Source organism: Aplidium turbinatum, chromosome 9 (assembly GCF_918807975.1).
Source record: "Aplidium turbinatum chromosome 9, kaAplTurb1.1, whole genome shotgun sequence".
Taxonomy (NCBI): domain Eukaryota; kingdom Metazoa; phylum Chordata; class Ascidiacea; order Aplousobranchia; family Polyclinidae; genus Aplidium; species Aplidium turbinatum.
Window position 1 is genome coordinate 26676482 of NC_137480.1, and position 13669 is coordinate 26690150.

A 13669-nucleotide genomic window follows, 5' to 3' on the forward strand; every position below is an offset into this window, starting at 1 on the left:
ATAACATTGTTTTTGTTTTGTTCTAGATTTGCTGTTGTTTGAGAATAAAGGTTTTGTCAAAAAAACAGCTAAACTGGTAACCTTTCAACTGTCTTTTCAAACAAGTATTCTTTAAATATGTTCTACATAACACTCGCTAACTGTCTTGTGTAGCTGAGTGTACCAGCTGCACTACAAAACTTTCTGCAATTTAAAAAAGAACCGCATGTTTAATGCGGTACCAACTACCGCCCTTCTAGTGTCATGAGAATTAGCAATCGCTCTGAGCCTTCGTATCCCCTTCTTTAGATATCTCTGGAAAAGCATTCCAGATGTTTGGTTAATCCAATCAGTTGTCTTCCACATGTTTGTGGCAATATGGTTCCTCCACTGTGCCTGTGCTCAAGTGAATGGAACGAATAGTCAAATCAGAATGTTCTTGAGCATCCTTCGTTGTGTTCAGTCGCTGCAATGGATTTTTCCCCGTTTGAAGGCTATCGCTTCGTTCTTCGCGAGATGTAGGCAATCTTCATTGATGCTCCAGCCAGTTACTCGACGCCTTATCTTGTGAGTTTATTTTGCCCAGCGCTCAATTTAAGAAGCTCTCAACATATATTTTTTGTTTTTCTGGTAACAAAAGTCTCTGGCGTGAAAGCCGTCATGATTAGATATTGCCACAATTATGATCGAACGCTTTTGTCTGATTGAGCAATTGCCGATATCAACACACGAAGCATCGTCAACCCGCATATAAGCCTATTGTAGCAGCCTACTTGTTGCATTACCAGCTTCAAATTAAAGGCCTATAAAATTATCAGTGGGCCTACTTGCTCATTAGAGTGCGAGGAGGCCAAATTTCACGAGGCATTGCAAATGAAAAGGCGCCACCCAAGTCTCAACAAATGCTGGAAAGAAAGCTTTCATTGCAGATTGAACGTTGTGTTGAGAACTTGCTTTCCAACTAGCAACACGCGTCATTTTTACATTTATTCATCGTCCACAGACGTTGAATAAATGTAAAAATGACAATTTTATTGTCTGGGTTTGTGTTAACTTCTTGTTGTTATCGCTTTTCTTTTTCAAAAAGCTATTCTTGTCCTGTCTTTCTGCTAAATTATTCCAACAGATTAATCCAAGCAGCTTGCAGGGAGGTTTCAATGGCTTTGCTCAAATCGCTTGGGCTAGGCAACATTTGAATATATCGAACATGTTTTTAACATTATTTGCTTTTATCTAACTATCTTCACGTTTAATGGATAATTAATTTTCTTGTTATCTGCCTAAAAAAGTATAAATTTTCTTCTTTCGCTGTTTGATTAACATCTACTCCAACATCCGAGTGGACTGGTTTGCTGGCGGGCATTCGTTAACGATTTGTTCAATCAGAAGTGGAGTAATCGGATTTTAACAGCACACAACATCATCGGATGGCAAACTATGTTTCAGCGTCCAAGGCTGAACGCTTCTCCCGTTTTCCTAGGAAGACTGATCAGAAATATATATTATCGGATTGGGAAAACTTCTTTGAGAGCTGAATCCTTGCAGTTTTGCATACTTGCAAAGGCTTTGAACCACTGACACAGGCCCGGTCACCGAGATTTCCGATTGTTGTTAAAGTGTGGTAGCGTGTAAATTATTCTCTTTTCGAAATGCATTGCTTCAGCGTACACCCCGAAAGTCGAACCAACCCTGCTTACTCTTACCGTCTTTACGTTCTCAAAGTCGAGCGCTTAACCAAATATTAATAATACTTATAAACGCAAATATATCGTACGAAAAAAGTCACGAAAATTATTATGAGTTTGTTTATTGAGATGAAAAATGGTGAAACCACACGTTAAATATTTGAAATCATGCAACAAGTTTTATGCTTAAAGCAGGAATGCCACTGATGATGAAGCAGGAATGCCACTGATGATGAAACAGGAGTGCCACTGATGAAGCAGGAATGCCACTGATGATGAAGCAGGAATGCTACTGATGAAGCAAGAATGCCACTGATTAAGCAGGAATGCCACTGATGAAGCAGGAATGCCACTGATGAAGCAAGAATGTCACTGATGAAGCAGGAATGCCAACGATGAAGCAAGAATGCCACACAACTTTGACTTTCAACTGATGAACAAGGTTATTTTGTAAGTAGAACAACGTTGTAACTGCGGTGGTACATTTGACGATTAAACCTGATCGTTGAATTTGTGTTATGATTATATTTGTGCTTATTTTATCTCATATTTTACTATTGTTCTGGAGCCTGCAATGTGAGTTATGTTCAATCTTTTCTACGCAGGTCCCTCACATCAGGTGCACTGCAAGGGAACGTCGCTTTCCCCACGGCAGGGGAAACATTCCTTGCACGTGCGCTGGCAGACGTATCGTACATCGTTGATGCTGCATCTTCCTTGGCTCTTCCAATAAGCGCAGCTGTATTCATCCGCTGTATCATTACAATCTGAAAGAACAAGGCAACGTGGTTAAACCTTGCAAGGTGGCGACAGAAGACTAAATACATTAGGTTGTTGTCATGATGGCTGCAGATATGACCGACAGGGTAATGGCCAGTGGAGTAAGGTGAACATTTTTTGGGTGTTCACTGTTTTCAGGAGTCTTTAAACGCCTGCCAGGTTTGCAGTGTGTTTAATAGCTGTTCAGATCATGTAAAATTAAACTGATGTGGTGTGATATAAAGAGTCACTGTGCAAATCGAGCATATGTTTGAAGCTTTGTAAAAAAGTGAAAAAAGATGGTCACAGCACCGCACTGATACCGGTGATACGTTGAAGGGATAACGGATTAAAATACTGTTCATCTCTGTTGAAAAATTTTAAAGCTTCTGTTTGGGTTACTTTTGTGCAACTTTCAATTTTCATTGCGCTTTTGAAATTTAAAATACATTTTAGCAAAATATATTTACTGAACGTTTCTGACACTTGGTGACGTATTCCGTTCCAACAGAAACCTTTGAATTACTTCAGTTACGGCCGCGTTGTCCACTTTAATGACATTGGACACTCAAGGTAGTTTATATAGTGACACTTAGGCTACATGAGAAACGACCGTTAATTGGACTCAACCCTATAAACATTGGCTCGTAAAAACACGAGAAATGTACGTGTATTACACGAGTTTCCTCAGAATTTCACGTGTTTTTCACGTGCTTTTCACGACCAATGTTTATGGGAAATCTACTGCTCGTTGTTGCTTCAAGTTAAGCAAAAACATAAAAAGCGTCAAGCGAATCATTTAAACAAACCACAAGGTTAACAAGGTAACAACAAGGCTTTATCTAAAAATCGTTTATTGGAATTTAAAGCAAAATATTTTGGAACCATTCCATGAGATGACATCTTTTGCAAAGTATTCTCCTCACCTTCTTTGCATTCCTTGGCTGGAGGGAGGACACACTTTCTGCACATCCCGCATGTTAGGTCGCAGTAACTCTTCAGTACCGAGCACTGGCCAGAACGCTGGTACCTTGCGCACATTTCTTGAGGCCACGTATCCGTGCAGTTCACTAGACAAAGTGAAAATATTTGTAAAAATTGAGTTGTACAATATGTTTTTAATCTAGAAACTAAAATGCAACAAGTTTTGAAATGCGATTCATCTTTAACTTACATTTGATGAACTACAAACTGGTTCCTTGTCACTCAAGCAACAAAAGTACAGGTTGACTGATGTCGGGAAATTTTCTTGTCAACCCTAACCTCAAAATTTTAACTTCCTTGCGCAGTAAGCCACTGCGTCATAGTCTTATAATATAACGCTGTTAGTAGCTCACATATTCACAGAAAATTAGGTCAGGTAGTTACTCACTTTTACAGGGCTCCATTGGGATGGCGGATAGTTTGGGAGCCTCCGTTGGTTGGGCGGGGCATTCTTTGCATCGCAAACAGCTCACAGGGCACATTGCGTATACGAAGACCGACGTGCACATCTGCTGGTAGTAAGGGCACGAATCCATTTTATCCTTGCAATCTGGAGAGAAACAATAATTGATAAAGTTCCGTCCTTCAAAATTTACACAGACAACGTGTTTTTTCTGTAGCCTACGACTTAATTGATTCGTTTGTAGCCGCGTCATTGCGACAATCATCGCACGAACCGATGGGAATACTTTTCAACCTGCAAGCTTCCTCGCGGTGACGTAAAATCAGCTTTGCTCTATATTGGGAAATCAACACGGTTTAAAGTGATCAAAAGTGATGTGACCGAAAGTGGTACGACCCTCTGTCAGTCAGGCTTGGTCAGTCAAAATGGAAAATGAAAAGACTTGGAAGTTATTTGATTGTTCATTTTTTCAATCATTTCAACCAAGTCATCCCTTGATGTTGAGCCGACACAAAAGAGACCTCTGGAAAATTCTAAACAATTCTTTCTACTTCATTTTTGTCCCGAGGCAAACTTGCAAGCATTGGCATTCAACGGAGCAACTAAAATGATAGAAAAGTTTTATCGCTTGCGTCTCCTATTGGATGGAATTCACCGGTTATAACGTTCGCTGGGTGGCATCCTTGATCAACCGTAATTTGTGATCAGTAACGCTCAAATTGTTTTGCAGGAACGCAATGAGTGAGTGTTCTTCCATGAAACTACTCTAGTATGAGAATAAAAACACATGAAAATTTTCATAAGACTTCCAACCATTGTTCACTTACTGCATTTTCCAAGACTTTGGAAAGCCAAGGATTGCCGTACATCACTCTGCGAAATCTGGGCCTGGGAATTCCAAACCATTCCAATAAGCAGAAGAACAAACATCAACTTCATTTTGATCCGAGGAGAAGCTTGGGAAAGAATCTATGTGTCTGTTTGAAGTCTGATTCCAACACAGGAAAGATTCTGTTTAAATACACTGAAAAAAAAAAGTTTTTTTTTCTGGAAATATTCTTGAAATTAGGAATGTTTTCATTATGTGTTCGTGAAATAGGAATCCAGAAAACGTATCAAAAATGCAAATCAAGCATTAAAATATAGGGATTTGAACTGAAGCTACAGAGGTAAACCTAATTTGAAATAGGTCGTAAAAGTAGGAAAAGTGTCCTTCTTGGTCGTGAACAAATCGGAAATCTAAACGACTTCGTTGACCTGCGAGATCATGAAACAACATTCGAACAAAACCGCTACGTGATTCCAACTCATGAACACCGATTATAAGTTTGGATGCAAATGCTTCACTTTCTTGACGATTCTCTTGAAAGATCATTTGTAACAAGGTTCAGTTGTTCAGGCTTCGCGATCCAAGCGTCATGGCATTGTTTTTAATACATTCCATTTGATTTCGTATGTAGCTATCGTCTGCATGGCCTAGTGGTGAGAGCCGTGGTACGGCACTCAAAAGGACGCCGGTTCGACACCGCTCAAAAGCATGTGTCTTTGGAAAGACACTTCAAAGGCACGCCTGAAAGTGAACACAAAGATTGACTTTCTTGCCTTCCTGTCCACAGTTTGAATCTTAAACCAGCGTGGATGCTACAAAAGATTGCAGAAATCCGACGCCTCAATTGGTGGCGCTGGACTTCGGGATCGAAGAAGTTTCAAGACCACGCGGCGCTGGTTAGAGTCTCAGGGTGTGCGCTTGAGCAACGCATTCTAAGGACTACTCTACATTCAGCGGCACCAACTGGATGGAATAATTTCTCGGCAACAAAACTTCTACAATCAGAAACTTCACTCTGTTAATCTCGGTAACCGGCCCTGCGTAAAGAGCCTCTACAAGTATGCGAAACTACCAGGAATAACCAATCAAGGAGAGATGATATTCGCTTTGAGAAATAACGCAACTTGAACTTGGGTACATCATATAGGCGGCGTTGGTGTCTAAAAATAAGCAGGTTCCTGCCAGTAAAAACGGAAGATTTATTGAAGCATGACGATGAAGTAACTTTCCATTGAGCTTTGGTTAACAATAAGAAGACAACTGAGACTTGTGGAACTCTTTGGCAGATTTCTTAAAAATTCAGCCTTTATTTTAATGAATTTCTGTATATTTTCATTATCCTCTGGTCAAAGCTACAAGTGTATTGTAGGCTGAAATATGTTTGGTATTAATCGTAAAAATAAGCGCAGGATGCCAACATATAGGATTTGCGTCAATGCAGCGAGAGAAACTGCAGATGAAGTATTTACATCCCGCCAATTCAGATGCCTCGGTAGTCTCAGCAAAACACCTCTAGATCTCTCCAAACTTGGATGCCATGTCTTGTGGAAAGACCTTTTTGAAATCCATAAGAAATTAAGACTAAGGTCTTACAAGGCGTTTGTGTATCGCGAATGCTTTATGAGATTCATTGCTGGGTTTTAAGAACGCTTAGTTTTGACGGCGCAAGCCTGAACCGCGGCTGTACCGGTGCAAATGTGGGCAGCAGTACCACCACGCAGTAATATATAACTGGTATAATAAAAGCGCATATTACTGGAAATAATTCAAACGATCATAAAATCGGATGATGCTGCCACTCATCCGAGCTATGTGGATCTCACCACACAACTGAATTTTCGAAAGCATACATCTGTTTTTATATACGCTCTGGCCAATGAAATGCTGTTTCGGCCCAAGTAGGGATTACATTGACTAAGGAAATAGTTGCAACTGCAAATTTCCCACATGCAGCATTCTCTCATCAATTTATTTATATGTGGGTTCGATATGTTTACAAAGTTCTGACAAATAACGAATGATCCAACACTTCAAACACAATATTCTTCATGGCAACCCTCCAATAAATGACCTGAGGATAGAACAACATCCTGCGTGCTCGTTAGCTACGTGCAGTTCATAGGCTACGTGCAGTCCATAGGCTAAGTTTCGCACGCATCTTGGGAATTAATATCATTTACAGGAAATTATTTTTTGATTTTATGAAATGTCAAGATGCGGACTCATGCTTGGATATAATGAGGTATGCAAAGTCGTTACCAAACAACAATCCATCAACTTGTACGCTACATGTGATCTCACACTTGCTGCTAATATGTAATTCGTGCTGTTTTGATATTGCCGAGTGGTGAGAGCCCTGGAACGGCAATCGAAAGGGCGCCAGTTCGACACCGCTCAAGACCATGCAGGCTGTGTCTTTGGCAAGACACTTAAAGACATGCCTGAAGGTGGTAACGAGGACTGGCTTCCTTGCCTTCCCGTCCACTTAATCTAAATCTTCATTATCGGGCGTAAGCCTGGATACGACAACAACAAAAAAGCAAATGTATCAGCTGATATATTGTTGTTACAGGTATGTTGCTAACATTGTAATTTGCGTAGTTACTGGTTGCTGATTGTTTTGTTGCCACGTTGCCTTAAGTTTGTCTCGAGATCCTTTGCGGCCTTTGTTCTTACACCAGCTCAGTGGCCGGAGGATTTCGCCTTCGGGTCTAGTGCTGGGAGATCTGAGATCGATTCCAGGTCGGGTCATATCAAAGACTTTAAAAACGGCACCAATTGCGTTCTTTCCTCCATAACCTAAATATCCTTTTCTCTTATTTCAATTTTGACAGGGCAAGCAATGCTTCCCTTGCTTCCATTGAAGATACGCCCCTGCCTGGTTAACCTTTAACAGAAAAATAGTTTAAGTGTTTGAAATGTTAAAAAGCATTTTAATTTATTGCATTATTTTAATGGTTTCTTTGTAATGAAATGCGGTGTCACGTTTTCTTAAACAAACACATTGTGAAAGGTGTGGCTCTTCAGCAAATGATCTTCAAGGGTCAAACTTCTGATGCATTCCGAACAATTGCAGCGCGCGGCCAGTAAACAATTCTAACATCAATCAATCCATCAATGTCAATCAATCATACACTGATTAATATCTGACAAGAGCTTAGAACAGTTATTTCTAAGCCACTCTCTGGCAACCGAAACAATCGCGTTATTTCTGAAATGTTTGACCTTTACTTGCAGTTAGGTGACGTCACCTAACATTAAGTGACGTCACCTAACATTAGCATTCATTAAAGTGCTTGAGGTTGCCCTTTGGTGAGAAACAAATCGAGTGTTTTTATAGCAAAGCAAGGAGTCAAGAAGAGTTTAAAGTGTTTCAATTATTCCACAAGCTCTCGCTCTCAACAAGATGAATTGTTCGTCGTTTTCATCGCGGTAGGAAAGATCGGGATGGCTTGTGCTGCGATAACAACAAGAGACTGTTAGAGACTCCTTGCTCTCTCCCAACCTTAGAAACGATTGTTTAAGTAAGCTTTAAGTAGAACTTGTTGACACACAATGATATTTGTGACATAACAAACTCACATACTTTAAACTGTTAGGTACGGTGGCTGTGCTTAATTTACTTTCATCAACATAATCTCTAAATTCTAAATTCTTAACCAAAGAGTTTAGACTAATGATATTAAGAACTGGTCAGGACTTGATTACAAAATTGCAAAAGAAAAAGTTTACAACAAAGAAACTTGCCGCCTCATTGCCTCCAACCCTCGACGAGAGAAAGGAACTTAATGACGATGATGATAATGACGTAATCTCCGAATCTGCATCATCACTTCTGTGGTTTCGCCACCTTCTCCTTTTGTTGGTTGTGCTCCTGTGTTCTGTTGTTTAACCTTATCATGCAGCCTGCTGTTGTATTCCGACAATAAAAAATAAATTAAATTGAATTGAGCGGCAAACCAGAACAAGATGTCTCACTGGAATATTTACAATGACACAAAAAATATGGCACAAAAAATATTGTTTTTTTTTCAATAAATTGATGCATTTGATTTGTTGGTTTGCAGGGGTCTTGCATCCATGCAAAATCCTTTATATGTCAGACAAAGCTATTTTAGTTCCATACTTCTTTGTCGTTGCTTTATTTTGCTTTCTGCGTGAGGTTGAGAAGATGCATTTCCAAGCAAGTAATTTGTACGTTTAAAAAATAAGTTTTAAATTAACATTCCAAAAATTACTTGTCACAATCCGTTCAACACAAGTGTTGAAGCATTCATGACGTAGTCTGTTGAAATTGTGACTCGTACAAGGTCCGGAATGGATGCAACCCAAACTTTGTGCGGAGTAAATGTCCTGTGACATGCAACCACAGCCCGCATTGTCCAGAACCAACCGGAATTCTCATATGAAAATGGGCCTCGACTGACCAACCGGCCCCTACCCCCATGGAACCTTGCTCAAATAAGAATTGGAAATATTTAGATTTTAGTTTTAATTTCCGGTAGTCAGTAGCAACGTAATGAATGTTTTAGTGTAATTGCAAAGATGGCTGAAATATTAGTGTCCAATTTTATAAGTTGCTCACACAAATCCACAAGTTGGTATGACATATATAATGTTCTGAAGCATGGGCCTACATTATCAAGGTAAGATCTGCCATTGCTTACAAGTTCCACACCTTTTAACGTGTGTTTGTATCGGAAAACGTGAGACGGTGAGACCGTACCGTATTTAACAAACCTATAAAGAAACCACGAAAATAATGCAGCAATTCAAAATGCTCATTGGCATTTCAGTGAAATATTTCGATTCAAACAACTAAACTATTCTTCTGTTAAATGTTAATCAGGTCAGACTCAGTGTTTCTAGAAATGTTTTATTTCCTTTTTCTTTGCACAGAATTTCTACACACAGGATATGCAGCGCATGCGCACATAAAGCAAATCAACAAGTTGTCTCAACTGCAAACCTTTGCAAGCAATGGGCCTGAGGTTGCCTCGACACAGATGTCTCTATTGTCCGCCATCATTATGGGCCTCAGTTGTACTTTTGTTGTTTGAATTTGCGACCAAGCTGACGTTGATGATTTCAGCTTATTCAGCTTATTCTAACCAACCAGAGTGGTAATAATGAGACGATATTCGTGTGTGAAACGTGGAAATATTTTTTTTGTTTTGTTTTATTATCTTTATCCTGCATTGCGGGAAAGCGGACTTGAGCGCTATGCATCGGTGTACGCCTTTCGACGTACACCTGACCCACGCTGCAGCCGACGGCAATGTCTGTTTCCGGTTATCTACTCTACTTATGACTTAAATTTGGTACTACCCATTACTCGAAATCGATCACTAGGTAGAGGCAATTATCGTAAAGTTTCTTGCCCAGAGATACAACAGCAAGTGCGGGTGGCTGGAGTCGAACATGCAGGCTCTCGACTGCGAGCCCAACGTGCTAACCACTCGGCCACTGCTGCCGACAATAGTTCTTATACTATAGTACAATAGTTCTAATGTACAATAGTTCTAAATAGTTCTTGTACTATAAGTTTGTCTCTTAACTTCAATAGATGTGTATGTGTGTTGTAGGCTAGTTTGTTTTTGTTGTTAGGTTCAGTCGTTTCGCATTGCTTCAACAAGGCAACGCATTTCAGGACTGCTCTCCATTCAGCGGCACCTAATGGATGGAATAATTCCTTGGCAACAACACTTCAACAATCGAAAACTTCACTCTGCCAATCTCGCTAACCGACCCTGCGTCAAAAGCCTCTACAAGTATCCGAACTACCAGAAATAACCAATCAAGGCTTTGTCAGTCCGAGGATAAACACTCAAAACCAACCAACCATGTTCCTTGGCATCTTCCAATTGTCTGTTGTGATGCATCTGTGGTTCCCACTGTAGACCAGTGCGTGTTGTCATGATTGGAAAAAATAAACAAAAGTTTTTCGTTGTAAAAGGTTTGAACTAATGACGCAGCAGAGTTGCCAGGTAATCTTAAAGGAATTCAGACAGTATACTATTTGCCTGAAATTCGGACATTTTAGGACCAATAATGCAAAATGTCTTAGTTATGGTCCAGAACTCCACTGATAAGCTATCACAAAAATTAAACGTTCACACACAAAATATATCAAAATGACTTGCTAGCTGTCCGACGCATAAAAATAGGCAAATTTATTCTTTTTTAGTCCAATTTTTAGGCCACCTGGCAACCCTGTGACGCTGGCTCGGACATCGAGGTTGACACTTGACAGAGTAATATTTCCGTTTGTGTGAACTTTTCTCGATGCTTGCCTGACATGTTCTTCTCTCACGTTGGGGACGTGGTCGGGCACGCCCTCTCTTTGTTTTAACGTTCAATTCACATCAATCAGTGTGGAAATTGCAGGGCATCCTTCTACAAATGCTTCATTTGCATGCAACTTGTATGCGAAACTGCAGCCTATTCCTGAATCCTGACAGCAGTTTGTTCCTTCCACTTCTTATTATGCTCTGAACTGTTTACACAAAGCATGACACAAAGTTATCAAAAAATAAAGAGCACAAAACGTTGATACTAAACTCATGGATGGAATAATTCCGTAGCAACAACATTTCAACAATCGGAAACTTCACTCTGCCAATCTCGATAACCGCCCTGCGTCAAGAGCATCTACAAGTATGCGAAACTACCAGGAATAACCTGTCAAGGCTTTGTCACTTGTCAGTCCGAGGATAAAGATTCAAAACCAACCAAACTCATGTTCAGCAAACGTTTCAAATATTTAACTAAATTAAAATTAAATTTAACTAAATTAAGTATTTTAAAATTAGTTTTTTCGCACCTTGCCTTTCTACCATATCATGTGATCTGTTCAACACCTTTTGATGCAGTTACCATTGATTCTCGTGGAGCCTATCGTTGAGTTGGAGCTAGTCAGAAGTACTGTGCAGTTTTTGTCTTTTCCTGTTTATAGATTTAGTTAACCATTGTATTTTATTCAGATGTAGTTAAGTTGTATGTATATCATTCCTGAAGAGGACATCTTGTGATGTCGAAAACGTTCGATATTTAATTGTTGCGTAGTTTTGTGTTTTTTGTAAATATAATAATCTTCAATATGTTAAACTTGATAACGTTGCTCGGCTTCGTATGCTTATGGTTCAATAAATTAAAATTAAACTAAAAATTAAATTAGTCTTAATTTTTACGAGCAGTCAAGATATTTACTTGCTGAACTTGAGTTTAGCATCTACGTTCTGGGCTCTTTATTTTTTCATTAGATTAACCAAGCGTTCCAACCATTTTGTTTCAAAGTAAAGTTATTTTAATGAATTTCAGAGTTTCCAAACAGTTGCTTTTGGTTATGTTTTGTGACAAAACAATTATGAAGAAATCACAACATATAAACTTACTTTCTCAGGGGAGAAAATTCCAATCACAACATTTCGTTTCCACGCGATATAATTATTTCTAGCTAAACAAATTCGAATCGAGATCATCAACTGGCCTCTAATTTATTCCAAACAAATATGCGAAAGATGGTGGTTGCTTGTTGTAGTACTTGAGTTTATTGAAACGAAAGTAATTGTACTTGTGTAAGGATGAGAACGTCATTACGTCGATTGCGTCACTGGAAACGTCAATATACGCTTCGGAGAATTTGTTTTCTTGAGTGAACTCCCGACGTGAACCGCGTTGGCGAGTAGCAACTCTTGAAACAATGAACTTTGTAGTCATGACCAATAACTTATTTGTCAGAAATAACTCATGTTTGGAATATACAAGTTGTATGCGCTACAGGAGTAGCACAAAGTTGGCACATTGACAGGGAGGCGACCATACGGTCTACTAGTTAATTGCCACCCACTACCACATACATATACCGGCTGCATAGCCGAGTGGTGAGAACCCTGGAACGGCAATCAAAAGGGCGCCGGTTCGACACCGCTCGAGCATGCGGCTGTGTCTGTGGCAGGCAGGGCCTATACGAGGGGGGTACGGAGGGTACGGCGTACCCTTGAGGGCCCAGGCCTGTGATTGTTGGGGGCCTGTAATGTAGCAAAAGGGCCCGGAAAAGTAATTGAGTGCATTGCGTGCAAATTAGGGGCCCAAAGTGGTGATTTATTGCTTTTCGTGAAAAAATGTTCTGCTAAATGCATCCTAAATTAAATCATAAAAATGGTTGATTATTCTCCTGTTCGGGAGGGGGGGAGGCATAGGGCAGTGACGGTCTATGGGGTGTGAAAAATTTGTACCCCGATTTCGTACCCTGAAATCGGGGTAACAAAATCAAATTTCGACCTATTTCGTACCTTGAAAAGATCGAAAAAAAGCAACAACAGAGCCGAAGTCGCTGATCGGAGTTGCCGCAAATATTTCAAAATATCTCTCGATCTTTTCAGGGGACGAAATAGGTCGAAATTTGATTTTGTTACTGCGATTTCAGGGTACGAAATCGGGGTACAAATTTTTCAGGGGACGAAATAGGTTGCGTCCAGACTCAACATAGAGACATAGCTTTATTTCCGAAAAATGCCAAAGAAAGCATGATCTTATCCTTTTGCTATGCCACCGGACAGCACCATTTTACAGTAATATTTATACCCAAATTTTTGTTTAACATGCTCTCAGAATGCCCCAAATTCAAAGTAATGTTTCAAAATTTTCTAGTTTCATTGAAGCCTGATACTTACTATTGCGCACAGATGTCCAATGTTTCAGTAAAATGTTGTATGGTGTGCAATACGACTAAGCAAACTTCACGCGTTTTGCCAAAGACAAAGGGGGCCCGGAGTGAGAGGGGGGCCCGGAATGACTCTTCGTACCCCTAGTGAAAATTTCTCTCAGAGGCCCTGGTGGCAGGACACTTAAAGGCATGCCTGAAGGTGGACACGAAGATTGGCTTCCTTGCCTTCCCGTCCACCTAAATCTTCAACCATCGGGTGTAAGCCTGGATACGACAAACCACATACAAATGATCGTTTGTCATTTCTCATACAAAAAATATATTAATACGAAGCATTGTTTCGTCTAACTCTAAATCAGGAG

At 39.9% G+C, this 13669-nt stretch overlaps 1 protein-coding gene across 1 annotated transcript; it reads right to left on the reverse strand.

Annotated features, from left to right (window-relative positions):
• Positions 1-1873: 1873 nt before the first annotated feature.
• Positions 1874-4815, reverse strand: LOC145777780 (uncharacterized). Its single transcript, XM_082589226.1, has 4 exons — positions 4638-4815; positions 3796-3957; positions 3350-3493; positions 1874-2431 (listed from the first exon to the last, which is right to left on the reverse strand). The coding sequence occupies exons 1-4, from the start codon at positions 4747-4749 to the stop codon at positions 2280-2282; spliced, it is 570 nt and encodes a 189-aa protein (XP_082445352.1). The 5' UTR covers positions 4750-4815; the 3' UTR covers positions 1874-2279.
• Positions 4816-13669: the final 8854 nt, after the last annotated feature.